This window comes from Ixodes scapularis, unplaced genomic scaffold, assembly GCF_016920785.2.
Source record: "Ixodes scapularis isolate PalLabHiFi unplaced genomic scaffold, ASM1692078v2 PGA_scaffold0__279_contigs__length_252992795, whole genome shotgun sequence".
NCBI classification, from domain to species: domain Eukaryota; kingdom Metazoa; phylum Arthropoda; class Arachnida; order Ixodida; family Ixodidae; genus Ixodes; species Ixodes scapularis.
In genome coordinates, this window is record NW_024609835.1 from 244,684,766 (window position 1) to 244,712,167 (window position 27,402).

General features: G+C 45.7%; 1 protein-coding gene across 2 annotated transcripts; it reads right to left on the reverse strand.

Annotated features, from left to right (window-relative positions):
• Positions 1-1,089: 1,089 nt before the first annotated feature.
• LOC115318951 lies at positions 1,090-27,321 on the reverse strand. 2 transcript variants are annotated; one of them, XM_040213826.1, is made up of 8 exons: positions 26,993-27,321; positions 26,152-26,499; positions 22,894-22,944; positions 22,682-22,741; positions 22,206-22,262; positions 20,068-20,154; positions 3,811-3,881; positions 1,090-1,369 (listed from the first exon to the last, which is right to left on the reverse strand). In XM_040213826.1, the coding sequence occupies exons 3-8, from the start codon at positions 22,940-22,942 to the stop codon at positions 1,100-1,102; spliced, it is 594 nt and encodes a 197-aa protein (XP_040069760.1). In that variant the 5' UTR covers positions 22,943-22,944; positions 26,152-26,499; positions 26,993-27,321; the 3' UTR covers positions 1,090-1,099. The 2 variants fall into 2 exon arrangements, with proteins under 2 accessions (XP_040069760.1, XP_040069761.1); XM_040213827.2 differs by lacking the exons at positions 26,152-26,499; positions 26,993-27,321 and having other exon boundaries at positions 22,894-23,476.
• Positions 27,322-27,402: the final 81 nt, after the last annotated feature.

Here is a 27,402-nt window from a genome sequence, read left to right on the forward strand (position 1 = left end):
ACTACGACTTCATTAGAAGTGTTGCCTAAATTCTGTATTCAAGAGTTAAGCATACTCTCCCAAAAGAGTTGATTTCACTTGTTTGTATAGAGTAACTAGAACTCCATTAGAAGTGTTGTCTAAACTCTGTATTAAAGAGTTAAAAAAAACTCTCAAGGAGGAGTTGATTTCACTTGTGTGTGCAGAGTAACTACAACTCCATCAGAAGTGTTGCTTAAACTCTATATTAAAGAATTAAGCATGCTCTCCAGGAAGGGTTGATATAACCATTTTGTGGAGAGTAAATACAACTCCACTAGAAGTGTTGCCTACACTCCGTACTAAAAAGTTCAGTATGCTCTCTAGCAAGGGTTAATGTCAAATAACAGCACACTTGAGCGGTTTGTGTGACCCCTTCTAGGAGAGTGCTTAACTCTCCGAGAGTTAATAGAGTTAACTACTCTACACAAAGAATTGTGTAAAGTACAGCCCCGTTTGACGTGTTGCCTAAACTTTGTATAAAATAATTAAACACACTCTCCGGAAGGGGTCACACAAACTCCGCTGTTGTTTTTATTGTGCTGTTGAGCGGAAGTTAATCCAGTAAAATGTAATGTGTACGCCTGAAAACAGAATTAGAAGAATAGAAGTGTAAAATTGATGCTTTGTTGGTCAAAAGTGTGCTGGAAAAAATGAATAAACACTACTGGCAAGTGGAATTTCTATCCTGCTGATGTGCGACCACTGTACTTTTCTTGCTGCAACTATTTTGTGGAATTTCAATAACTCCCTTGAGTTCCCTGTAATGTGAAATATTTCGGGCCTTATCGTAGGAGCTGTTGCATACAACTAGGGACAACTCAAGTATTTTGCAATAAACAGTTGCCCTAAAATCTAAAAGTGGATGTGCTTATGTATACAAGGGGATGGTAAAGTAGGAAATGTGGAACTGCAGCTGAAAAATGATATAAAAGATGGAGCATGAGCATGTTCAGAGGCTATAGGCTCTCACGAAAAGACAGCATTGAAAGAATAAAAACAGTTGGATACAGCTCAATAAACAAATATTTTAATTTTTGCAAATGGCAAAAAAAAAAAGAGGCACACAAATTTACTCTCTCTAACAAGTTTCTAACTTTGTAATAAGATCCAAAGCCAAGATGGACTTTATCTTGTACTTCAAACCAATGAAGTGCCCGATCACTGCAAGTGAACGGCTTGCTTTTGGACGGTAGGAAATGTCATGGACCCAGTACAGTGCAAGAACGAGCGCTGTACCAGCCAGAATATCCGTCACCTCAAAAGAGTGGTCCTCCAACACCACAGTTGTTGCACTTGAGTCCTCGTCGGTCCGCATCACCGGATACGTCGCTCGGTCTTGTCCGTCCTCCTGTGAAGAATGAATACTTAAATGGAGACTCAGCAGTATTAAAGGGGTACGGAAACAAAATGTTCGCACTTTTATTTCTTTGTTTAAATGTGGTCCATGTTTTACCGGACCCTCAGAAACACTAGCTTAGACTAGTGTTTCTGGGCTGCAGAGAGAGCATTTAAGAAAACCAATTAAAAAAAAAATGAACAGATTTGAAAATTTCCTGCGATATTCATACTTTTCGTCGTGTTGATCGCAGCGGGTTAGCCCCCTTGAGCGCGCTTCTTCTCAAGCACAGGTGCACTGCGGAGAAGCAATACCCGCAAAGCGGACACAGCGATCTTGAGACTCGCTTCGCCGCATCGCAGCCATGCGCTTAGGAGAAAAACACACATTCAAACTAGTATGGTGCACGTGCACTGTGATTGTTGATATTACCTGCAGTAAAATCTTCAAAATGTAGCTGTGGCTGTTATGCAAGTGTACATGTTAGGCAGCGATGTTCTAAAAACCTAGATTCATTATTTGTGTTTTGAGTTTTTTTTTAAATTCAGAACTGAAGAAAATATTTTTATATAGGAATATTTATTAATCTCATGAATTAGGTATGGCTAGTGCTCCTTTATAGGTTTAATTTTAAGTCAAATCTGTCATTTACTTGCCATCTTAATATAGGTACTGGACGTTCTGAGGCTACGGTCTAAAAATATAAAGCTCATGAGTGGGCAGTTAGGAACAGCCTTCATGAGTCCAGCTGAATTTTTCTTTAAAGGCAGACGACCAGACTCGAGAGATTCTGCAAGGCAGATGATCCTCCCTCCCCCCCCCCCCCCCCCCCCCATGAGGAGGAAACAGGCAACGGTGGAAGGGTAGAGGGAAATGTGGAAAGCGCGAACTGGTCGCTGGTCTTTAAGCATGGTGTAGGAGTAGTAAAATGCATGGAGAAAGGTACAAATACTCTTCAATATTCAATTCAGATATATTCGGTCAAAAACACTATACACATTAAATTTGCTTTGAACCAAAAATCCATTATTTGCACATGCCTAGCGAAAAGTAATCGGTTTTTGTGCTCACATCGATTACAATGAAAAGCTAGCGCTACTCGTTGTGATCAGTTAGAGTAGCTATGTGCTTTGCTTAGCTGCTCTATGGACAGCAGCAGGTTGAATACGAGCGAGGGCAGTGTGAGACGCATTGTGTCCGTTTGATGTCGAACTCACTACAAAGTAGTCAAAAACATATTTTTATGTCAAACACAGACCAAAGATGCAATGGTGCTTTTAACAGGTTAATTGAGACATCTACAAAATTGCCAGCGTACGGTTGTTCATTAAATAAATAAATATCTGTACAGGCCAGGTCTTCTTTAGGCATAACAGTTTAGTCTCCCAATGCTCCAACAACTGCAGATTTTTCTACGGGCTAACTTTTAAAGAGATTGTATAAAACTTTCTGACATGAAAGCTCAAAATTGTTTGCTCCAAAAGTGGGAATCTCTGCTCCAAAACCCGTTTTTCCCTGCTACACCAAAAAGAAAGATGAACCACATCTAGAAGTTTTTTTGCGTGACACAAGGGACAATCACAAGCGAGCAGACACGGACAAGTGCGCTTGTCCGTGTCTGCTCGCTTGTGGTGGTCCCTTGTGTCGCGCAAAAAGCTTCTAGACTGCATCATGAACCAACTAGGGCAACAACAAGTTTTAATTGAACCACATCTCTTCCTTTTTTTCATTTGTACACAGTGGCGGTCATAAGGGGTGGCATTTATATATAACAGGCAATCCCCAATATTGCACCTACCTACCAGTGGCATCAGAACAAGGGGCAAGGGTAGGGGGCAGTTGCCCCCCCCCCCTCTTTTCTGCCTGACATTTGAAACAATTGTAGCAGAAAATATGGGAGAGGGGGACCTTCCAAATACTACCAACTCAGCTGGCCCCTGCCCATAGCGGTGAAAGACATACCTAGTCTAGCTTGGGAGGTAGGATGAATGCAATTTCTTAACATCTGCATTCGTCCAAGTGGCATACAATATGTTAGGAATAATTTAAAAGAGAATTCTACAGCCACAAAACCGTCAAAAGAAGTCCCGACGTTTCAAAGCCTACTTGGCTCCTTCAGGAGTGACTATAAGTCGTATGGCGGAATCACAGCTTCAACCTTTTTACCTTCTTAAATGAGAAAACATTATTTGCTCTTTTTAAGTAAGCGGTATTTTGATCACTGTTCTTGTAACGTGACGTAGGCCTTGCACGTACACAGACGGTAAGGCACCAAGAGGTCTGTTGATATATTTATGTCAGAACTGCTGGAGCCCCCTGCTATACATTCGTGCTCATTTTATGCATTTTGCAAGGGTGGCAGCGGCTCCCTGCCTCTGTCTGCTCTCTCCATTGTAAAGCAAAAGAAGTCAGGGCTGAAATCTTAAGAGATTGGAAGAAGTTCCATATCATACCTTCTCGACAAGACAAGCTGCAGAGTCCTTCAAGAGTGCTGCAAGGCTTTTGACGACCTCCATGGCAGGAGCTGCAAGAACAACAGTTTACCTTGTTTAGTGAACAAAAATTATCACCAGCAGTTCTAATGTAATCAATCAATTGCTTATATGCAGCAGATACCCCTAGCTGTTGTGAAAAGGTTACTGACTGCGGCTGATAACTCTCGAGGACACCAGCTTAATTGTGCAGTCTGCCTCCACTAAAACTATGAGGTGACTAAATAGATCATAGAAGTGACTTTTTATTGTCTTTATTTTTAAATGAAATAATTGGATGTATATAAAGCAGAGGACAAATGTTTGTGTCTATGTTCTGTGTTATAGATTCCCGTATACAACTTAGCTTTTATTTTCCTTAAAAACAAGGGCTAAAGAGGGCAATATATGAAAACATAAATAAAATTTAAAGGCTCACATCCCAAACAAACGAAGGGCATCTGGCATGCACCAGCAGGGAACTGAGGGTTAATTTAGGGCAGTTGAGGATGGAGGTGGCTTTTCCGCACTAAGCTTGTCATAAAAATGCAGAACCAAGTAACCTAATAAGTGACAGGTGGATGCGCAATCAATACATAAAAGAATATAATTTGTCCTCCTAATATTTATATTATCACTGAAGGATAATGCAAACGGCGGTGATGGTGCTCAAAAGTCAGGGGGCTGCAAGCTCCAGGAAGGATCTCAGATCTTCATTCAATTTTGACGGGTGGTCTGAAACTCTACCTCAACGCTTTAATAGTCTTTCAGAAAAAATATGACATTGGGAGTTAGCCACATCAATTTGATCTGCAAATACAGTGCAACCAGGTTTGGCACAACTGAAGTTGATTTAGTGAACATCTAGAAGGAGCTTTATCTCCTCAACCTCTCCCCCGATTTCCTTTCCAAGATCCCCCTCCTCTTATAAGAGGCTTTAAAGGAATCCTGATCTGACATTTGGATTTCAAGGGATGCTAAAAACTCCGAAACGTCATTCATGCAGCAATATCTTGAAAGGATGATCATATCTTTGAAAAAAGAAAGGCACGATTGAGCTCCAACACCTCTCTTTGCTTCACGTCACCCCCTTGAAATGCCCTCAACTGCCTGAGCTCGGGCAGCGCGTGCAGCAAGGAGGCCAAATGAAGCACAGAGGAAGCGAGGCTCAATTGTGCCTCTCTTCAGATGTTGTAGCATCCCGCCTCACAATCCTGCCTTGTTTGGTGAAATCCAGATTTTGGTTCACCATTTTTAAGCCTTGAAACACTAAAGAATAAAACCCATAGGGATGGACACACACAGACAGAACAGTTCTTTGAAAGAACTGTCCTGTCTGTGTGTGTCCATTCCTATGTGTTTTATTCTTTCATCTTTCAAGTCATCTGTGCCAACCTGCTCTGTGTTCATGTTCTTTAAAGCGCTGGTGGCACTTGGCTAGATGAATAAAACAGTATAAGTAGAACTGATTCTGAGAAAAAAAAATTAAATACAGATATGAAGTGCCACGAGGTCAAACGGTGTCTGCTGTTCACGAGCAAGAGATCAGAGCTGCCTCCAGTGTAGCCAGAAAGCCAGAAGGCTTTATTGTTGCTCCCAGGCTCCGATTCTAATATTTAAAAATCGGCGTAATGGGCTTTCGATCCCCGTAATAAGTGTGTGAAGTATTGGTAATGCTAACAAAGCTGAAGGGCACACAATGTGTGTGCACAAAGATTAGCAAACACTGGCATACGATGTGTGTCTGCGGTCGTGTAAGCTTCGCATGGTAGGACGTTATGCTTTGCATAGAATTTGTTAAGCTTTGCGTGTTGGTGTGTTATGCTCTATGTGGTACTGTATGCTTCTAAATTGTAGTATCCGAGATTGTAGTAATACACAAAGTGCAGTATGCAAAATCCCATGAGTCTAAAATTACAAACACACATCCTATGTTGGTTTTTGCCAACATTTGTGCACATATTTATTTACTTATTTATTTCAAATACTGCCAAAACTCGCAGGTTGACCAAGGCTTCGCAAATTTTCCGTCTGCCCGCATACGTACGGCATTTGTCTGCCTTGTAGGAGCCATAGCAACGCAGCATTCTACTCTGGCTGCTCTTCATGTAGGCTGAGAATATGGGGGCCCTGTGATCGAATTTGCCTCATATGGTTATAACTAGATAGCAGGCCCCATGTGCCTTGATTAAACATATAAACATGACATCATACATATTCCATCTGTTGAAACATCTGTTGAAAAAGCTACCAAGAGGTCACCTGCACTTGGATATCAATCTCTCGATCCCTATTAATTAATTCCAATCTATTCATTATTAATTATTTACTTTTACATAAAATTGAGCTGTGGATGGTTGAACGTTACATTAGAGCCTAACATTACCGATTTTTTATATGAGCCAGCCGTAAAACAAGTTCTGTGTTACGAAGAAAACACACTGTCAAAGGGGAGGGCAAAGTAGAATAAACTCAATGAAGAAAGGAAAGCCAAAAACGAATGCAAAACAATGCACCTTTTTCCAGTAAGGAGCGCCGTCTAGCGGTTTCTCTCAAAACTTCAACCGCAGGAAAACCCGGCAGCCTCCAACCCTCGAACCAGCCTCCCACGGTCCGAGGTGCTTGCGCGGGCTCAGTCTTGTTTATGTTTGATCCGGCTGTTATATACCTTCGTTTAATCGTGTCCAAGCTCTCTTTTTTTTTTACTTTTCTTACTTCGCTGTTCTTTTTTGTATACATCTGCGCGTTTATATATTCGCACAAAGATCTTGTCGTGCGGTAGCGCCGTGATGAACGGCCCCGTTCCCACGTGCGGTACGCTGCTCAGCGTGTGGGACTCGCCGGGTTGGATGAACGACCTCGTTGACGCGCCTGCGTTTGGAAGAGAAGACGTCCGGTCTGATTTCGATAGGCGTTCTGACATCTCGAACCGTCAGCTCACGCGAGGATGGAACTTTCAAAAAGAGAGGAACATCCGAAATGTGCAGTGGCGCCCCAACGATGCAGACACCTGCTTTTCCCGGAGCACCTGCGTGCCCCCACTGAAACCTGGCCACTACAAACAAGTGGTGATGATGGAGCGAACGCCACCCCAGGTTCTTCATGCGTGCTGCAGCTGCACAGCTGGGTATGTTGTTTTCACCGTTCGATTCCGTCGCTTCCCTTGCCAAACTTGTAAGCACAACGCCGAGGCTCTGCGCGCCTCGGCGTGCTCCCGATTGGTGACGTAAGTGGAGCAATGTTAACCGAAATCGTCTGTTCGCACGTGAGATCACGAAGCGGCGAAGTTACCAGAACGCAGACGATCTCTGACGTCGCATTACGTCATATGAGCACCTGCTGGAAGCCGATCGTGTCCAAAACAGACTCTCTGCATCTTGTTCTGTCAGTGTCGTGTTACTTCTCCAACGCGGGAAGCTCAAGCCTGTAGTGCTTGCTCATCTTGCCGAACATTAGACAATTGCTGCGAGGATGGTTCGTGCAGTACAGTAAAGCACAAGCTATGTAAGCATAAAGACAAGTGTTGGGCTCTGTCCTATGCCTGAGCACATATGTGGCAGCTTTTTTTTTAAATCCCATAGAAATGCATGCTCTCTCTCTCTCCCTCCCTCCCTCCTTCTTCCCCTCCCCCCTCCCTGTCTAGAGCCACAAGCCCAAAAGTAGATCTCATCACTCCAATGTGCTATTTATCCTTAGCAGAAAGAGCTGGCACGTGTGCCAGATGGGAGAACTGACAAATATTGCCAAGCTACCGCTTCAGAGTTTGATGTGTAAATTAACGTTGCCGTGCTTACCAGTGGCAGTACTCTGATAGTAACATACCTTGGTCTCATACCCTTCTTACACACTCAGCGAGACATGCCAGCATGTGGCAGGACTGATGTACGCGGTTGCTGAGCTGAAGAGCCCGTCGTGCACAGATGTCCCATGCGGGTGGGTGGTGCCATACAAAGGTAAGAACAGTAAAGAAATAATTTTACTTGGTAGGTTTTGGGTGCAATGCCACCCAACACCTGTGGAGCCTGTATTATGGAGTCAGTTTCTAAATTTAAAATTTTCACACTTGTTTTCCACCTGCCCATCTCCGCTCACCCTTTAAGGCCTGTTCACACATACAGCGGAGCGCTAAGTTAGCGCTACGTGAGCGCTCCAAGGAGCGCTCATGTGGCGCTTCCAGCGCGTGACTTCGTTCTAATATAGCGCGTGGTTAGCGTTTTAGTAGCGCCTTGTTAGCGCTCCAGTAGCGCCTTGTTAGCGCTTCTGTAGCGCCGAGTTATCGCTCCAGTAGCGCCTTGTTAGCGCTTCAGTAGCGCCGTGTTAGCGCGTCATTAGCGCTTCTTGTACCGCGGTGCTGCGGATTAGCGCGTGCACTGCAGTTTCGGTTCCTTTGATTGGGTGTGCACCAGCAGCACCATGGCGGACATGTGAGATGCTGAAATAGAAATGCGCCAAATGCTCTTACATACGCGATTAGTGCATATCTGTGTGGACGGCTTAACTCCCAGAAGAGAATTCTGGGTGCGTGAAATATTTCGCCACCGAGATACCGACGGGTACCCGGCGAACCTTGTTCCTAGGCTGAGGTACCGAGACACAGAGCTCTTTCGAAGGCGATTATTTTTACCTGCGTGTCCTTGAAACCAGCGTCACACATATCGAATTGAAAGCTACGAGGTCGTACCCAATCAATTAGTCGCTCAGAGTCGATGACTCTGGGTCGCCTGCCCGACCCTCTGCTTAGAGAGCGGCTCTTTTACTTCCTATTCTTTCAATGCCAAAGGAAAAACAACATCCGAGGAATTGCCGTGCACGCGCTATTCAGAAGCAGCAAGCACGGCACAAGGGGCGTGAGAGCGCTAACAGAGCGCTTCTGGAGCGCTAACAGAGGGCTAACAGAGCGCTAACAAAGCGCTTCTGAAGCGCTAACAGAGCGCTACATCACGCGCCAGCAAGCGCCACATGAGCGCTCCTTTGAGCGCTCACGTAGCGCTAACTTAGCGCTCCGCTGTATGTGTGAACCGGCCTTTATCTGCCCAAACAAGTATTCACATGGTCTGCCGACTCTCTTTCTTGTTTTTGTTACGTAGGACACAAGCGGCCAGCTCCCATTCCAATGGAGGAGATTGGGTTTTGGAAAGTGGCCGAGAAGAAGCGGAAAGAAACTCCAAAGAAACGAAACTCAGGATCCTATGCGCCAGCACACGGCGATGCCATCAGCGAGTTGGCTGTACAGTTGGAGGCCGTTGACAGCAAGCTGGTGTGGCTCCGCTATGCAAGGCCTGCAAAGAAGGAGAACTTCCTGCCACTCATTTCTGATGGGGAAGACCTTTGGAGCCCAGAATCTCAAGCCATTTACTACCGCCACCTCAAGGCCATGAGGCCTCTGAGCACTGAAGAAAGGGAAGGCGGTCAAGCCAACACCATCGGCCAAGCCACAAACGACGCCTGGTTCAGAAAAGGGTGGGAAAGCTCACAGCCTCAAACTTCAAGAAAGCTGCGCGTTGTCGGAAGCCGGAGTATATTGTTCGAGAGATTTTGTACCCCAAGCCCAGCAAAGATCTGCCTGCCAGTGACCCTCGGGAGTATGGGAGGCGCATGGAGCCTCGAGCCATAGAGAGCTACGTTTTGTTACGGAGGTACTACGACTTTGACACCACGGTTACCTCCACTGGACTTTCTGTGCACGCCGAGTATCCATTTCTGGCAGCGTCGCCTGATGGCATTGTTAATGAAGGGGGAGAACAAGGCCTGCTCGAGGTCAAATGCCCTCAATCTAAGGAGAACATGACGCCCGAGGACGCTTGTGCAGACGGGAAGTTCTGTTCAGCCATGGTAGGCAATGTTGTCACGTTGAAGAGAGAGCATGCATACTATTACCAGATACAAGGACAGCTTGGCGTGACAGGGCACAGCTGGTGCGATTTCGTGATCTTCACAAATGCAGAGTTTCTTGCGAAAAGCATTTCCGTTGAGAGGATTTATTTTGATGCGAAATTCTGGGAGGAGTACCTGCTGCCAGGGCTTCTCTACTTTTACACTCGGGCAGTAGTGCCAGAGATACTTACTAGACGAGTCAAGCGGTTCAACAAGCTCTACTCGGGGGATTCCAGGTACCTCCCCTACCCGGAGTACCTGGAGGCTGCGCAGGGTTAGCCTCTTGTGCCAGAAGCTATTTTCGACATATTCGACAAATCTCTATCGAATTTTCTTACATTCAGAAGCTATTTTGTTATTTTTAACTATTGCCATTGGGTGCAGTGAACCATAGTGACGTGCTTCGCTTAGATTCCGTCGACGAAGCCGTCACTGCTTTGACGGAGGTAGTGCTGAACGGAATGCAAAACTTTATACCCCAAAAAAAACCCCAAAAAACTCGTCAATCCAGCAGATACCCCCCTTCGGTTTTATCGCGAACTGAAATGTTTCATGTGCCAGAAATTGCACTTGCATTGTCTATGCCGTTCTACGAATAGCGACAAAGTTTATGCCAGGTTCAAGATATGCAGAGCTACTGTTAAAGGGGTTATGACACGAAAATTAAACGGGTAGATTATTCTTGAAATGGAATGCTCATAGGCTACTTAGTACGTACATCAAGTTAATTTATTTTTAGAGCTCTGGTAATTGGTATATTCAATTTACGAATTTTTATCATTTTCATCTGGTGACCAGGCAACACTTCCCAAGTTAGTCACACTATGGTGACCATAAACCACGTGACCATGAATGCTCTCTCATTCTAGGCGCCCCCATTATCGCCCAAGCTCTCACCACGGTACGATCAAAACTGCTCATGTAACTTGGTAATCCGAACGCTATTCTTGCCCTCGCCCCCGGCCCGTTGACCTTCCACCCTGCATGCGCCTGCAAAATATTCCCAAACGACGGTGACCATGGCGAGTTTGTCCGTAACTCGCCGTTGCTGCAGCTGGTTGCCAGAGGGTCGCAGTCAAAATGAACAGCTTCCAACATCTCTTGATAGCAATCACTCTCATCGCTGCTGCGATCAATGTCGAACGCTTTGACAAGGCGAGCAATGCCGTAGACGTAGTCGTCGCGGACCGCATGCTCGAAGCACGCAAGGTAAACGAGGAAGCTGAAGCTCGAGACACCAACAGAGCCAAGTCTGTGAGTGCATGCAAGGGGACACCGGGCAGGAGGCTGGCTACGTAGCCAGCCTCCAGCTCCACCCAGATCCCCCCCTCCGAGGGACCCCCATATAAATAGATTTATCCACGAAACTGTAGCGCCATTTCCAAAACAAATTTAGCAGGATTATAGGAACGTACAATGGGTCCTTGCAGTATAGTTATCTCATATTTCATTCACATGCTGTTCAATCTCATATCACATGCTGTTCAAGACCACGTTCTACCTCCTCTTATCCGTCTTGACGATGTTATAAAGGCAATTTGTCAGCTCCCATCGAAAAACTCATGGGGCCTTGATGGCATACAAAGCTTTATTGTTAAGGGGTGCGTCGACATTCTAGCTCCAGTACTTCAACACATATTTAATTTGTCAATGAAGCAATCAGTTGTCCCACTTGCCTGGAAGAACGGCTTAGTAATTCCACTTTCAAATCTGGTAACACAACAAATGTTTGGAACTATAGATCGATAGTCTCGCTGTTTTTTGAAAGGTGTTCGAAAAGATAATCCACAAGGATTTGGCATGTCATTTCACGTGCGTAATACCTGATACGCAACACGGTTTCATGAGTGGTCGTTCTATTGAGACGGATCTTGTGTGTTTCTTAAATGTTGTTGTACCCACTGTTTCTTCTCGAGGACAAACTGATGCTGTGTGTTTTGCCTGCAGTAAGGCATTCGACCATGTTTATCAAAAGCTATCGTTTCATAAACTTGCTGTCTACAGTCTCGGTGACAATTATTGTTCTTGGTTCGACAGTTATCTTTCTGGAAGAGCGAATAGTGTCGGCTATGCTCATGCAAAGTCATGTTTCTTTTCTGTACCATCTGGGATAGCCCAGGGCTCCAGCCTTAACCCTCTACTTTTTAATGTATTTTCAAGGACGTCCAAGATGTCATTCGCAACTCACGCCTCTTGCAGTTTGCTGACAATCTCAAAATCTACAAAAACATATTGACATTAAGTGACTGTATTCTACTTCAAGATGTTAATGCCATATGTCAGTGGTGTCTAGTCAATGGTCCTCCTCTCAACTTCGAAAAAACCAATGTCATATCTTTTATGTGCAAGACTACTACTACTCATTTTGAGAGTTTTTGCGGACTCTAACCAAAGTTTTATTTAAAAAACACATAAACCCGACGTTTCGGGACCCGCTCGGTCCCTTGGTCACGGGTGACTGTAGGTGGGGGCGCGGTGGGGAAGGTTGCCCAGGTGGTTGGCCTTGCTGAGGCTTAACCCAGAGGGCGCGGGGGAGGGGGCGCGGTGTGAAAGGTTGCCCGGGCGTTTGACCTTGCTAAGGTTTACCCCAGAGGGCGCGAAGTCCAGACACGTACGCGCTCGGGTGAGTGCCCTTGGACCGGTTCACGTTCTTACTCGTTGTTTGGATAAACCAGGACTCTAGATGAAGGCGTTTCCTCCAATGTCCCTCGGTGGCCACGATCTGAGTCTCGTCGAGGGAGAAAGAGTGCCCTGTTTTTTGCTCGTGCTCTGCCAGGGCGCTGGCCTCAATATCTTTCTTTCTCACGTCGTATTTGTGTCGTCGAATACGATCCGGGAAGTTTTTCGTTTCCCCCACATAAGCGACTGGGCAATCCGCGCACGGCACGCGGTACGCGAGGCCTTGAGCCCTTTCCCTTCCTGGTCTGTCTTTGGGGAGAGGAAGCCGCCGACGGATGGTAGACACGGGCTTGTGGGAGACGGCGATGCCGTGTTTCCGAAGGACGCGTCCGACGGTCTCACTCACATCTTTCACATAAGGGAGACAGATCCGATTAGACGGTCTCGAGGTCGGAGTCACAGGGGGGCGGCGTAGGCGTTTGTAGATGTCGTTAATGAACCGCTTTGGGTAACCATTGTTAACTAGATCAGCTTTGATCTTCTTAACTTCTTCTCGTAGGGCCTCCTCCGTAGAACACACGGACAGCGCCCGTCGGAAAAGGGCGCTGACCACTGAGGCCTTGTGCGATGTGGGGTGATACGACTCGAAGTCCAGGTATCTACCGGTGTGCGTAACCAGACAGACCTCTGTCAAAAATGTTTACTACTCATTTTGTGTACTGCTTAGAAAGTTGGGTGGCCATTAACCGTGTACTGTGCGTAAAAGACCTTGGGGTTTTGCTTAACTCCAAATGTATTTTTAACTTGCATGTGCCGCATGTTGTGAGCTCTTATTTCAGACTTCTCAGTGTAATCTCACGATTTAGCAAAGTTTTTCGAGTGTATATCTTTTATTTGTGCTTTACCCGAGCATAGTTCTTCCAAAACGTTATTTTTGTTCAGTGATCTGGGACAGTCTTAGCATAACTGCTTCAAAAAACCTAGAATGTATACAGAAAAGGTTTGCTAGAATTTATCATTAGATCTTCACAACTCATTCGTATACCTTGAAGTACTGAAATCATTACAGATATCTGAACTTGGAACAAGAGGGTGTTTGCGCAACCTTGTAGATTTGTTTAAATGTGTACAGTTATTTCGACATTAGCGTCATCTGCGCACTGTCATATACCTGGAAGAAATATTTGACATTGCTCTACGCTCCACGTTGACCCCACAAACTTTGTCACCATTGGGTCGTATTCAATCTAGACTCATCTGATATAGACACTTTCAATACAGATTTTTGCCGATTTAAAAAGTGCTTGCGCCATGTATGTGGTTGATGTAAATATGTAGTCTCTGTGCTGATTATTTTGTTGTATTTCTTACCTTTCTTATTTATTTATTTGTATTCTTGTTCTACTCCTAACGAGTGCACTAGTGCCTAGGCTTCGGCTGTTACTGGGCACAATAAATAAAAGTATTATTACTATTATTATAGCTTACTCTTGCTGATACTTTCACACAACAAATTCCCTCTAGTGCTTTTGAAATGGTTTGGCAGCTATCTAACTGACCATCATCGTGTTGCGTGCATTTCAAATAGTTTTTCCCGAGCCCCTTTTTCTTCTTTGTCTGAAGTGCCGTAGGGCTCCAGGTTGTCCAGGTTGGAAGCAAATTGTTTTAGATTTTTATTAACGTCATTGAAACATGTATTGGCAACTCCAGTGGAATCGACACAACCTAGTGGAAACGCCGAGCTCAGGAGAGGAGGTCGTTTCAACTCTGTCGTCTGCTATCGCTGCTTGGTTCTCGTAGGCAGCATAGAGACAAACATCGTTTCCAGTAATTATTTTTATGATTCCGCCCTGTCATTTCTACGCACCGACTAAATGGTTTTATATGTAACGATTTTACGCTGCAGTGCAAGTAATGTATGGCGGTCCATGTGCTGAATGACTAAAACATCTGCTATTTTGCTCGACCAGCGCACCCCCTATACTTCGCTGGAGTCGCGAATAGTTAACTCAAAAGTGCCGTTATTCCATGCCAACATCACACCATTTTCGAGTAAATGTATGCGTGATGACTCTGCTTCTTCAGAACTATGTGTTGCATACAGTAAACTGTTGTGTGGAAAATCTTTTAGTGGTGACTAAAGGCCTCTTCACACACTTACGACTTCTTGGGACTGGAGGCTAAAACTCGTTTTTTAAGCCTTTCACCACGGCTTGCAACCGTCTCCGCAGCAGCTCAGCCGTCACAGACGGCTTAAAAATCGCTCACGTCCCAGTTGATCTAATAGTTTAACGCAAATGTGCGAACAAGCCTTTAAGTTTTGTCTTTCCATAAAAATAGATGCTTTTTCGTGATGCACAAGCTGTATGCCACTTAGCCGTGAGCTAGAAAACCAATGTAACAGATGAATAATTTGGAATTTTGTTTATTTGATAGACATCAAACCCAGTGCCCCAATATTGTCCCTTTTCTCTCCTGAACACCTTTGAAAATACATACAATACACATTTACACAGCAGGCGCACATTTCCCGGGTTAAACCCAATGTTGTCCTTTTTTTCTCCTGAACACCTTTGGAAATGCATACAGTACACACTTACACAGCAGGTGCACATTTCCCGAGTTAAACTGGAAAGGTCAATCTGAAAGCAGAAGTTGAGCACAGAGAGCTGTCATATCAACGTGTTGGGAGTCACTTGGGTTGTTTTAAACGTTAAAACCTGTGCACAATGTTTCTCTAAATGAATGCAGCTTTGGTGCTTTCGTCTGAAAAGAAAGTTACTATACTATTTTATAGGTGTACCTCTGTGGGTCACGTTTGCGTAAAAGACTGCAAGCAGCCTGCAATGTTCCTTCAACTACCCACCCACACCTGCAGAGGTGGCCGAGTGTGCTATAGCCTGTTGAAACTCAAGAATCTAGGGCGAGAAAAAAAAAAGGCCGGGGAGGAGGAAGCAGACCAAACGCTGGAGAGCGGAGGATGTTCCCCCTCTCCCTTCCAGCGTTCCGTCTGGTTCTTTCTCCCCAGCCTTCCTTTTCCTTGCCCTACTTTATTGAGCTGTACCTTACTCTAGCGCAGTGGTTCTCAGCCACTGATGTTTCGCGGGCCCCTTGTGGATCGGCGGGGACGATGGAGGACCCCGTTCGTGATGAGGAAAAGGGACATTATAGGTTAATTATGATAAAGATTTAATAAATGATTATAGCTAAGTGCTAGTGTGAAGTAGATTTCTCCTATTGATATATACATGAGAAAACTCCCCCGAAAATCGGAATGTTTCTTCTCAAGCTAAGAAAAAAAAAAAAACCCTTTATTGCCGGGCTTGACTGATGTGAGGCGGGGACCCCCATTTAAGAACCATTGCTCTAGCATGTCGCAGGTTAGATCCCATGTAGGGAAAGCTTGCCTGGCTGAACCCGTGGTTTGATCATGAGCATCGCAACTGACACGTTACATGCAATCGCCACCGCGTGTAACGCACTAAAGACCCCAGACTAGCTGTACTGGAGAAGCAAATTTTCTCATCTAGAGTGGAGACATTGCACACATTCGAGGCAGACTAACTTCTTGCATCTTGGCACGGGGAGATGGGAGCATTTTAGGCTTGAATCAAATTCAAAGCACACAATAATTTTCATCAAATGCCAGTTGTATGACATACCAATGTTTCACTAAATTGGAACGTACAGAGCGAACAGAAGTTTAACGTGCCAGAGACCGGGTTCATATCACAAGCAAATGACGTTTTAGCGAACAGCGACGTTGAGCGAATCGACGTCTTAGCAAATAATGGGGGCGTGTGTTGAAGGGGCCCACAGTCCTATTTTAGAGTCTACCTTTTGTGCGGTTTCCACATCTCTTGTGGTTCGGGCAACCCAGCGGGCATGGAGAGTAACTAAATATTAGGGCGTCACATTTTAACCGGACGACGCGGAAACCTCTTCCACTTACGGGGGCGCCCCGTTGTTACCGAACGCGCGCGGCACGCGATGCGACAACATTGCGACGTTGTTGGTCCTGGCCAGCTCCAGCCTTGTCCTGCCTTACGACTGATCAGAGGCACTAAAAGCATTTCTTTTTAGTTGAAATAGGAAATATAAGTGTTGCAAACCGTTTAAATTATTTATGAAAGTAGTTTCTGCTCAGTATTTTAGATCAGAAAAGAAACAAATGCAGTTTATAAAGTACGGAAAGAAGAAATGACCCCTCGACATACCTGGCACTAAGCGGTGGAAAAGGCGGCGCATACTGGAAAGGGGTAGTGGGATCAGGTGCCAACGCTATGGTGCCTGGAACGTGTCTCCGACTGGTGTGTTTACCGTGTCCAAAAAAGTGGTACCTCGATTTCTGCCTGATGACGTCATACAAGCGTCATGCTGTCGCCGATCGCGACGCTGGTGGTGTCCCAGCAGCTGCGGTAAATGTGGCAGACGCCTGTTCTGATGCAGGTCGCTCTTCACTTTGACAGTCCACGGAAGCTACAGCAGCAGGAAGTTGGGACGCCGTGACAACAGGGACACTGGCGTTCGCTTGTACTTTTTGCCAGCATTTCTGCGACCAACCGCCTGGGTCGCGGCATGCGACCGCATGACACTTCGGCTTCTGTGACATCATTTGTTGCCATTTCGGGACTACTTTTGATGTGTGGACAGCGTAGGAGGCTAAACAAACCAGTCGGAGACGCACACCAGGCACCATACCAACGCGGAAAGGTCCCGAAAGTACACTTGAGCGCTGCGGTTGTATGAACTCGAGGACCCGAGCGTTCCAAAGGCCTTCGGCGAGCAGGTTCGGTTTGTAGTCTGTTTGTTTGGCGGTTTGGCAGCGCGAAATGGCTCCCGTTATGAACTATCTATACCCCATGTTTGCTGTCGTTTGCGGGCAAGTGTCATGCCAAATTAGTGTTTATTTGCACAGCAAATGCAATGCGAATCGCCGTGGCCGCCCGCTTCATCCAGCCTATCCTGCACATGCTTTAGTGGTGCCCTCTCGAGCCATCTACACAGAGTGCGGCAGCCGTGAGCGCTCGCTGAGCTCACTACCCCTCCTCTAGTTCACAGCAACCCAAGCCAGGACCAAGGACGTCATGAAGGAGGTTATCTTTCGCTTGTTTTTGTTACTTTAATTTGCCTATCACTTCTAAAATAAAGCGAAATTTGAGAAACGAAAAGGTTCCCTAAGTTACTACGTTCACTGCACTCAGGTTCGGTGCAAAATAAAAAGCACCCAGACAGTCGTTGCAGGGCCCCTTTCAGCCACCTCCACTTTGCGGCGGCTCATTACAAAAATGTGAACCCATCTGGCCGACTCTTCGCTAAATTGTCGTTCGGTGAACACCGGCATTCGCCAAACATCATTCGATCAAGTGAGTGCCTCCTGCCTGACACTTTTATGCGCCCGGCATATAAAGAAAAGCGTTTCACCGCGATTAAGAAAACAAAAAAAGCGAAGATGTCGCACTGTTGTTTGTATAAGACGCAGAAAGAAAATTTTTTAAAAAGAACCGCAGTTTTTACACCAGGAAATATGGTATGTGTTGTCTTGCTTAAACATAATCGTCTCAGCCACACACACAAAAAAAATTTTCCTCTAACAAATTTATAAGAACTACTTTGCACAGCGCACAAACCATGTGTTAATAAAGGGGTACTCCGGCGATTTTTTGAGCTACCTCAACTAACTATATTTTCTGACTCCCCAGCCTTTACCCTTTCCGGTATGCTGTTCAGTATCGCGAAATCCATAATAGTTATTGTGAAAGCGGCAAATGAAAATGATGCAAAAACCAACATTCAAATATACCCGCACTTTTCAGTGCCGTGACGTCAGTGGCGGGCAGGCTTGCCAGTCGAGCGAGCAGTCTAAAAAATAGAATATGCCAATCATTACTTCCAGGATGGAGTGCGGGAACTGGAGCGAGCTCCGAAAGCATTCATTTGACACCATGAAACTGCTTTGAATCAGTTGGGAACAAATTCTACAGCGCAAAGAGTGAACACCTGCCTTCCACTGACGTCACTTTTTCGTTGTTGCAAGCAGAGACTTTCAGTTTGAGAAACACGGCGAGGACCAAAACTGTAAATTCAATAACTTTGTGGGAAAAAATATTTTGACTTAATATTTCGGATACTATTTTAGCGATGTTTGGCGAGTTTAGCAAAATTTCAAGCGAATCGGGGACCATGAAGAAATCGCCGGAGTACCCCTTTAAGCACCCTTACTTCATGAGTTGACAAGCATAGTATGCGTGCTAAGGTTTTGATTTGCCTGTCTGATAAAAATCAGACAGGCAAATCAAAAACTCCTATGCATGCTTAGTAGCTATGCTTCCTATCACCTTCTGCGATAAGTGGATGCTTAAAATTGCAGAGCAATGCACATGTTTGCAAAACTGCGTCCCCTATGTCTGTCATGTTCAGGGGGTACCCACTGTCCCGGATATGAAATTCTTTGATCCTCCGAGTGACGCACTCTATGTGCACCCGTGTACTAGCTATTTTTCGGGTGCTGTTGACATTTTCCTTGCTTATTTGGCCCTTGCTAGGCTTATTGAAAGGAGGCATATATGCTCTAACACCGGGTGGCAGAAGGTCAAAAACTTTAAAACCTTTATCCATCATGATAGCATCCCCGGGTTCAAGCAAGGCAAACAGACCACTCTGAAGGACCTTCTCCCTGACACTCACTGACCCGCCTCAGGCTTTTGAGACAAAGTTTATATACCCATCGGGCGTGGCACCAATGAGCACTTTCATGGTGTTCCCGTGCTTATACGGGGAAAATGTCTGCCGCTAAGCATTCATGGAGGACGGTGTTTGTATTTTAATTTCAGTTCCATCTATGACAATTCGTGTGTCAGGAAAATTCCTGAAGCATTTAGGCTGCTTTTCAGCCACCTCTGCAAGCGTTGGAAATCTCGTTATGTCCTTCAGTGCTTTCTGCAAAAACAAAATCCACCTAGAAAAAACTTTGCTGAACTGCGAAATAGACATGTTGAAATTGCGGGCAACTTCCTTAACCGGCATTCCTGTCCTGAGGCGCACAAGCACCATAAAAACTTCCTCGGCAAGCGTCTGGCAAGGTGCAGGTCCCTTCTTAGATTTTGACAGCACCTTTTCCAGGTGGCCAAAAAGAAGATAGAACACCCCACTCGACGGCAGACCAGTGTAATAGTGGCAGTCGTGGGGGTCTTCCAGTGTATTCAGACCAAGTCCCTGCGCCTTCTTTCTCTCGTACTGGCCTTTCCAGTAGTCGGCCTGCTGCTGGGCATTAGCCAAGGCAAGCTCAGCTGCCTGAAGTTTTGCCTGCAGCAAACGTGTGTCCACACTACCCAAGGAGAGTAGGTGCGCGTCAGCAGGTTCTGCAGAAAGCATTTGTTGCCCAATAAAATGCGAGTAACGTATGGCATGTCCCAAGCGTATCATCATGGCAGGTTCATCCGAAACTAGCTGAATCTTACGAGACAGGCAATACAAGAAAGTGCTACAACTTACGAAAACATGGTGTATACCAGACAACCATGTTCTACAGAGTAATTACCATCCACAGCAAAAAAAACAACAAAAAAAAAAAAACGAGAGGGCAGAGCACTATTGTTTTTTATGTTTCTCAAAAATGTAGGGGGCTAAAGTATATTAATGTGCCAGAAATGAGTCGCCTACACAAGGACTAAAAGCAAACAAGGCGAAAACAAGCGTCCCAATGCCCTTCTGTGATGCTAGCATCTATAATGTGTGCAAACTCACCACTGTCGGTTGCTGACTGTACATGTTCTTGGAGCAAACATTTCTCCCGACTACCCGAGGAGAGCAGAAGGAGTGCGTCGGCAGCTTCTGCAGAGAGAATTTGTTGCCCAACAACTTGAGTAACACATACCTTGCCAGAACATATCATCACGACAGGTTCATCAAAAACTAGTTTAACTTTATGAGATACATGATCCAAGGTGCTATATCTTACCAAAACAGGATTTATATCAGACGAGTTTGAAAGTTAATTAGCCTCCACAGTGGCAAAAAAAGAAAAGAAAAACCGCATCTCCACGTGGTGAATGATGTTGATTAAGGCGAAGCTCTGGTGGTGCTTGTCTGCGTAGACGCTGAGCCGCAGCCTGCCAAGCCTTTCGTTCATTTTCATCCATGTCACGCTGCGGTCAAATGCTCAAGTGCGTATATAACCACGTTCCATACCACACATTCTCTTTCATGGATGAAAACGCACGAAAGGCTCGGCATGCTGAGGCTCACCGTCTACGCAGACAAGCACCACCAGAGCTTCGCCCCAATCAACATTATTCACCACGTGGAGATGCGATTGTTTTTTGTTTTGTTTGCCCTACACGAGCACGGGAGCACGTGCTCGTGAGCTCACGAGCAGGAGCACGTGCACCTGACGCCATACGGACATGGCTAGCCCCTAAGGAGCTTCGCCCCTAAAAGAAAGGGCACAGCACTATTGTTCCTTCCCTTGCTCACAAACTTATGAGGCTGAAGAATTAATGTGCCGGAAATGAGTCGACTTCACAAGGACAAACGACTTCACAAATACTAAGATCAAACAAGGCATAGGCAACCATCCCAATGCCCTTTTGTAATGTTACTGCATCTATAATGCATGCAAACTCACCACTGTCAGTTGCTGTCTATACACTCTGCTGAACTGCATACAAAATTGATAATTAGCTCTGACTGGTTGTTGATTATGGGCCTTATGGCGCAAAGCTGCTATGGCCATACTACGCCAAGCTTGTTTAGTTGGGACATACTCAGGACTTTCTTATACAAATTATCTAAAAAAGGTTCATATGACAAGGTTAAAAGACAGAATTAAAATTACAACTCCAGTAGGAAGCCGGTTTTTCTTAAGTAATTTATGACACGATCAAACGGTACTGAGTCTTCCCAATTAGCAGCGCTGGGTGAAAAGGAATCTGGTGTGAAAAAAACTCGGGGAAATGTGTACGTCGGTCTTGCTCAAGCCCTGGGCACAGCCACAAATAATGTAAAATTGTTAAACGCTCCCCACAGTTATCACACAGGGGTGGGGCTTCCCTCCTGAGCAGATGTCTGTGGGTAAGGTAGGAGTGTCCAATTCTAAGACGACACAAAAGAACTTCATGGCGGCGAGTTTTGTGGGATGCACTCTCTCACATTCCAAGAGCTGGTTTAATCCTGTGAAGTTTGTTTTCGCATTCCAGACTCCACTCCGATTGCCATTGTTGGAAAACTAATATTTTTGCTAAGGGCTTTATGTCTTGAAATGGGATTTGTGAGGTAGTTGGCAGTAGGTGCTTAGAGCAGTGGCTAATTCGTCTGCTCTTTCGTTACCTAGGATTCCCATATGGCTAGGCACCCAGCAAACTTTTATGTCTCGGCCAAGCCGCAGACCACATTGTACCTTAGGTCGGACAAGTTGTACCAGTCTATTTTTACTTCCCTTCATTGAGCAAAGTGTGGTGAGCACACTTTGAGAATCCACAAATAAAATAGATTTCATCGTCTTGCTGGTGAGAATATACTTCAAGGTCATCAGCACTGCATAGAGCTCTGCCGTGTAAATATTTGCACATTCCTTGAGACGCTGAACCTTACTGAATCCTTCAGAGCAAACTGCTGATCCTACAAAATGCAATGATTTGGCACCATCGGTATAAAATTGGGAGTAGTTACCATACTTCTGCACCTCAAGGAACTCTTGCTGAATCATCACTGGGGGACGTCATGTTTATTAAATCTAGTAAAGTACCAATCACAAAAGACAGGCAACGCACTCCACGGAGCTTCATTTTCACCCTTCTACAAAAGGTTGGTCTCGTCAAGGGTGAGCCCTGCCTGGAATTAATCACAAGTTAAGAAGTATTTTTATGTAGCTGTGGAATACACACCGTTCTGTGGTCTGAAGTCGTGTGGAGCAGCTCTACGACTGGTGCCTGCATCGTCTCCTGCAATACCACAGTCAGTTACTAATGAACCTTTTTCCAGTAAGCATGGGTACACTTCCGCTGGCACCGTTTTCGCAGGACACCGGGACGCGGTGGCCTGCCAAAATGGCGACAGGAACATTGTCAGGATCTGTCTTCTTGCGTATTTAGACAATTGTGATGCTTTGTTTTTTAATATTGGTAGTATGGAGTATAAAAAGCACTGAAAACCGATACGACACAATGCCAATGTGTTTTGACAGGCGGAAGCACGTTGGGCTGCTCCTCTATTGTAGCTCAGACAACTCCCCAGACTGCGCACGTTACTCAAAAGAGGTCCATTGTATATGCCCTTGATGACTCGTACATAACTAAGAGTTAGTTTGTCATGGAAGTAGCCCGACCAAGAAAGCCTCTGAATGTAGCTGCGGACGACATACCATTTTGAAGTCTGTTATCAGTTGCGAAAGCTGTACAACTTATGCCTGCATCGTCGACATCTGCAACACAACATTATTGTTTCATTAAACAGAATGAAAAAGCAGCCAGACCATATGAAAGAAACGGGCCTTTGAAGCCAATGTCTTGCGTGCTAAGTGCACCAGTATAGTAGCTCACATCTACATTTATTATTGCGTATTGGTGTTCATACCTTCATTCATTGAGTCTCCTCTGCTGGAAGCTGAAAGTACCACAAACATACCTGAAAATATTTAGTATAGTGTGAATCGCATCAACTGAGACTCAAGGTGCATGCCTAGGCAGGCAAACTCCTGCTTTGCACATTCACTGGGTTCGGCTTAGTATTTCTATCCAGCTCTAGCCACTCTCTGTTTTGCTTCAGTGAATGTGTAATCGCGCGCGGGAGAATTCAAGTATGCCCACTATTCCGAACCAGAACTCGGCGTTCTGATGCAACGCGCGCTCTCTTCTGCTCCTCTCCGAGTTTGTCGGCGCAAGAGCAGTCTAAACAAATATCTTAGCAATACTCAAGTATCCTTGCTAAATCTCGAATTTGAAAAACATTTAGTCACAACATTGCAGCCCATTATATACGAGGGGTAATCAAAAAGTGACGGGACTAGTTTTGTAGTGTAGAAAGTGAGGACAGTACAGTGATGCATGCGCAGCAGTCAAAGTAAAGAACCTTCGTGTCTCATTATACTAAAAAGTGTCGCTCTGTGAACATTTGGAGCTGCGCTACACTAGTTTGTTTGACCACAGGCACGAGCATGATGGCAATCTTTCCATACACTGCAAACCAGGGCGAGAACGAATATCAATTTTACGTCAAGCTCAGCAAACATAAAAAGAGACCTCTAAAATGGTTTAGAAGGCTTATGTAAAAAAAAGTGAGGTGTGCGAGGTGTTTTGAGTGGCACTCGTGCCTCAATAATGGCAGAACGTCAACCGAAGTCAAGGAGAGGTCGGATAAAGTCTACTACCGCTCTTCGTCTTCCAGCGATGTTCTGCCGTTCCTGAAGTGCGAGTGCCACTTAAAACACTTCGCGAAATTCACTGCTTTTTACACAAGCCTGCTGAATCCTATTGAAGGTCTCTGCTTTATATTTGTCGAGTTTGATGCAAAATCGATGTTCGCTCTCACTCTGGTTTGTAGCCTATAGTAAAATCGCCATTGTGTCCATGCGCATGGTCACTGTGCTGCCCTCTCTTTTTACGCAACAAAATCAGCCCCCGAAACTTTCTGATTACACATCGTATATATAATAACTGCAGCTTTATTCAGAAATTGTCACGTTCCGCTTTGGAAGAATGCTTTCCCCTTAGCACGCAAGTACGCTGTGGCAAAGCAAGATAGTCGAAATAGCGATGCTTATTTTGTGGTTGTCGCTTCACTGCAGAACATTAGTGCGCAGTGAGAAGCACACTCAACAGAGCTAGCTAACCTGTCACAACATACCACGCATACGAGAAATATCTGGAAACTTCCGGGTAGTGTCAGTGTTTGATAAATAATGAATCAAATCTACGACGTGATACCGTAAAAATCCGGCCGTGTAGCGGGGCCTGAGCCATTGTATTTTCAAAATCAATTAAGTGATATTGACTTTTAGCAAAATGTTGGAGCAAATTCGTCAAATTTTGGCCAAATGTAGCAGGGTTTAGCAGGTAAAGCACTTTGGCGCACATGGCGCAGAAATCACATCACTGCTAAGGTTGTACAAGCTGCCGCAGCTGACGAAGGGTATAAACGATTGCAAACAGGGCATCGGGGCGCTGCCATGTTCCTGCTCGTGTGAGGAAGTACATGCGACTGCAAGCCGGCCAAAGCCGCCTTAACATGCATGTGGCTTGCGCTCCAACGCAAAGGGGCACTAATCGGGACCCCATGTTTGCAAACGTGTATACCTGCTGTCTATTAATCCATTCATTCGTTGCCGATGTCAAAGTCAAATATGGCGGTTTTACGTGCCAAACCAACGACTAGGGTGACCACTTTCCTGCTAGCGGAATGCGGGACATGCAGAGCAAAGGGGGGGGGGGGGGGAGAGGCGGTTAGAGGAATTTTTTTAACATGCATACAACAAACCGAGGCTCTGTTAACACGTTTATTATCCTGTAGTGTCTATACATCTGCTAATTGTAATGCAGCAATTGAGTGTAAATAATTTCCACTCCCAGTGATATATTTTATGTCATGCAAACGCGTTATTAAATGTGTCGAAGTTGAAAACACAAAAGTAGACTCTATCACAACTCAATGCATCAAATGAAAATAAGGAACAGTAAATCTTTTTCGGGTTAATGTTTCCTGTCAATGCTTACTTTTATCAACATGATCCTTTAAAATTTTTTAACATTATGTTCTTTTTCGACCGTTACGAGTGTGGGTGTCTTCAATAAAAAAAAAAATTAAAAAGCCCACAGCAGCCCTTTTGCATTGACATAGCGATTTTAAAATAATTACTATATTTTATATTTAGACTTGGCGAGCAATTTTTCTTAAAATATTTGCCACCAAAGGGAGAAGCACGACGGCACATGCGTGATGGATTTCCTGCAAGAACGACGGTCGCTTCCCGCAATCCTTAGAAAATGGCGTATCATTTTGATTCGCACAATTGCCAGCGACCTCCGCGGTCCCCCGTGCCCCGTTGTTGGGCAGCATCATAAGTTCCGAAACGAATTTTACGAGAATGTGAAATGCGGGACATTTTGAAGGTTTTGGAATTTCCCGTGGGACGCGGGATACGAGCCCTCAATGCGGGACAGTCCCGCGAGTCGCGGGACGGGTGGTCACCCTACCAACGACGGGCATCTGGCACGCCCCAGCGGAGGACTGAGGATTATTTTGGACCACCTGGGGATCTTTTGACGTGCAACCGAAAGCTCAGTTACACGGCGCCTCCTCCGCAATAAGCCTCCGTCAGATTGCGGGCACCTCGGCCGGGATTCGAACCCGCCACAGGGGATCCGTAGGCCGGCACTCTCGCCTCGGAGCCACCGAGGCGGCTCGTTGCCGGTGTCGTCGCTTGCACGGCATGCACGCGGTATGCCTTGGCAACAGGTGGACCCGGTGACAGCAATTGCTCGTCGCATCACCTTGCCAGTCGCCTGAGAAATCGCTCGCATGCGGTTTTCATTGGATTTGCAAAAATGTGTGCTTAACGAGGCTGCTTTTTCTTTTTTGATCAAGGACAGCTACTAATGGGGTTCATTGCTTTTCTCGGATTCCGAAGAAATCGGCTGGGGAGATTATTTTGAGAGCTTATCGGTATATACCAAAAATGCAGAATGCCAGTTATTTGCCCCACATACGTATGTTGAGACTATAAATTTTCGAAGAAAGATCGCTGAAAACTATATTCAGCTTCTAATTCTTTTATTCAACTCCCGAGCATAGCAAGTAGTTGAGACATGCAGTGACGTGACTGGCATCATATCATACCTTCTGCTTCCGGTAGACAGACGGCAGCTCCAGGCTGATGAATGGCAGCTAGGACTGTCAAGTAGAATAGCACCAAAAATGGTAAACTGAATCTATGAAAAGAACAGTTTATACAGCATTTGACCTATCAGCTTCAAAACAGGCTGTTAATTGACCAAGCATGCACATGTATTTAAATTTGACTTTTAGGATAAATAAAAGATGACTGGATCTCGTGACTACGGTACAAACCACGCTTTCCGCGAAGGTCAGCCCGCTTGTGCCAGCGCATGATTCCATCCCGAGCTGGGCAGCCATTTAAGATTGATGGCACATGATCTGGGTGAGTCGACAGCCGTGCTGGTTCACCTAAACAGAAGAAGGTAGCCACAGGTTATTCAATGGCTGCACATAAAAAGCCAAGGGAAAATGCGGGATGGATAATACCAGTTTTGGTGAAAACACAGAAAATGCATATGAGCTATACTCGGGGTGAACTTTTTGTGGCAATCTGAAGAGGAGGAAACTTTACACACAGCCGGCCAGTGCCGGCGGGCCGCGACTCCCCGCCCCCGCGGCCCGCCGCGACACCCCCCTGAGCGCTGCACCCTGGGCGGTCCGCGCCCCCCCCTTTCCCTCCCCCCCCCCCCTTGTGACGCCACTGGTTTGATTAAACTTTTGTGATGAAACGACGTCTGTCCTCTGGCTTTTTCAGCGCCTTGCAGAGCTGGATCGCGACGAGGTGCGATCACAAGTTCAGCGCAGTTAGCAAACTCAACAAAAAAGCTATAAAGTCGTGAATGTGATGTGATGTGGCGTGCGGCATCGAAGACAGTCGTGCGATATGTTATAGTGAACTTACCTGTGTGGAAATGCGCGCCGCATATCCGAGCGTTGCGCGTCGGCTGCCACGGCGTACCGTCGGGGTTTACACGCCGGAGAGCCGCGATCCACTTCTTCCGTTGGTTCTTGTGCGTCTTGGACGACGGAAACCGGAAGAACCGCGCTCCACTCTCTTTCCCTCTTCGCTTGGAACACCCGACCGCGGAGCACGCGTCTGGCATTGCAACAAAACGAGAAAGCGTTCCTTGCGCGATCCACACGAAACTCGACCTCGACGGGCGGTGGGGCAGCGACGGTGGCGGAGGAGCGGCAGAGAGTTCGGTAGAGGCACCGTTGTCCTGCAAATATGGCGGCAGCGAAACGGCCGACTGGGAGCGAGAGTAGACACTGGTATGCGCATGCGCAGATGCGTACTGGAAAATGGTCCAT

Excerpts from the sequence above, each read along its gene's own strand:
- LOC115318951 (XM_040213826.1), bottom strand. The coding sequence starts at position 22,942 with ATGTTTGTGGTACTTTCAGCTTCCAGCAGAGGAGACTCAATGAATGAA. Across the intron at positions 22,263-22,681 it reads TGATAACAGACTTCAAAATG|GAGACGATGCAGGCACCAGT; the intron begins GTATGTCGTCCG and ends GTGGTATTGCAG. Across the intron at positions 1,370-3,810 it reads CAGCTTGTCTTGTCGAGAAG|GAGGACGGACAAGACCGAGC; the intron begins GTATGATATGGA and ends CATTCTTCACAG.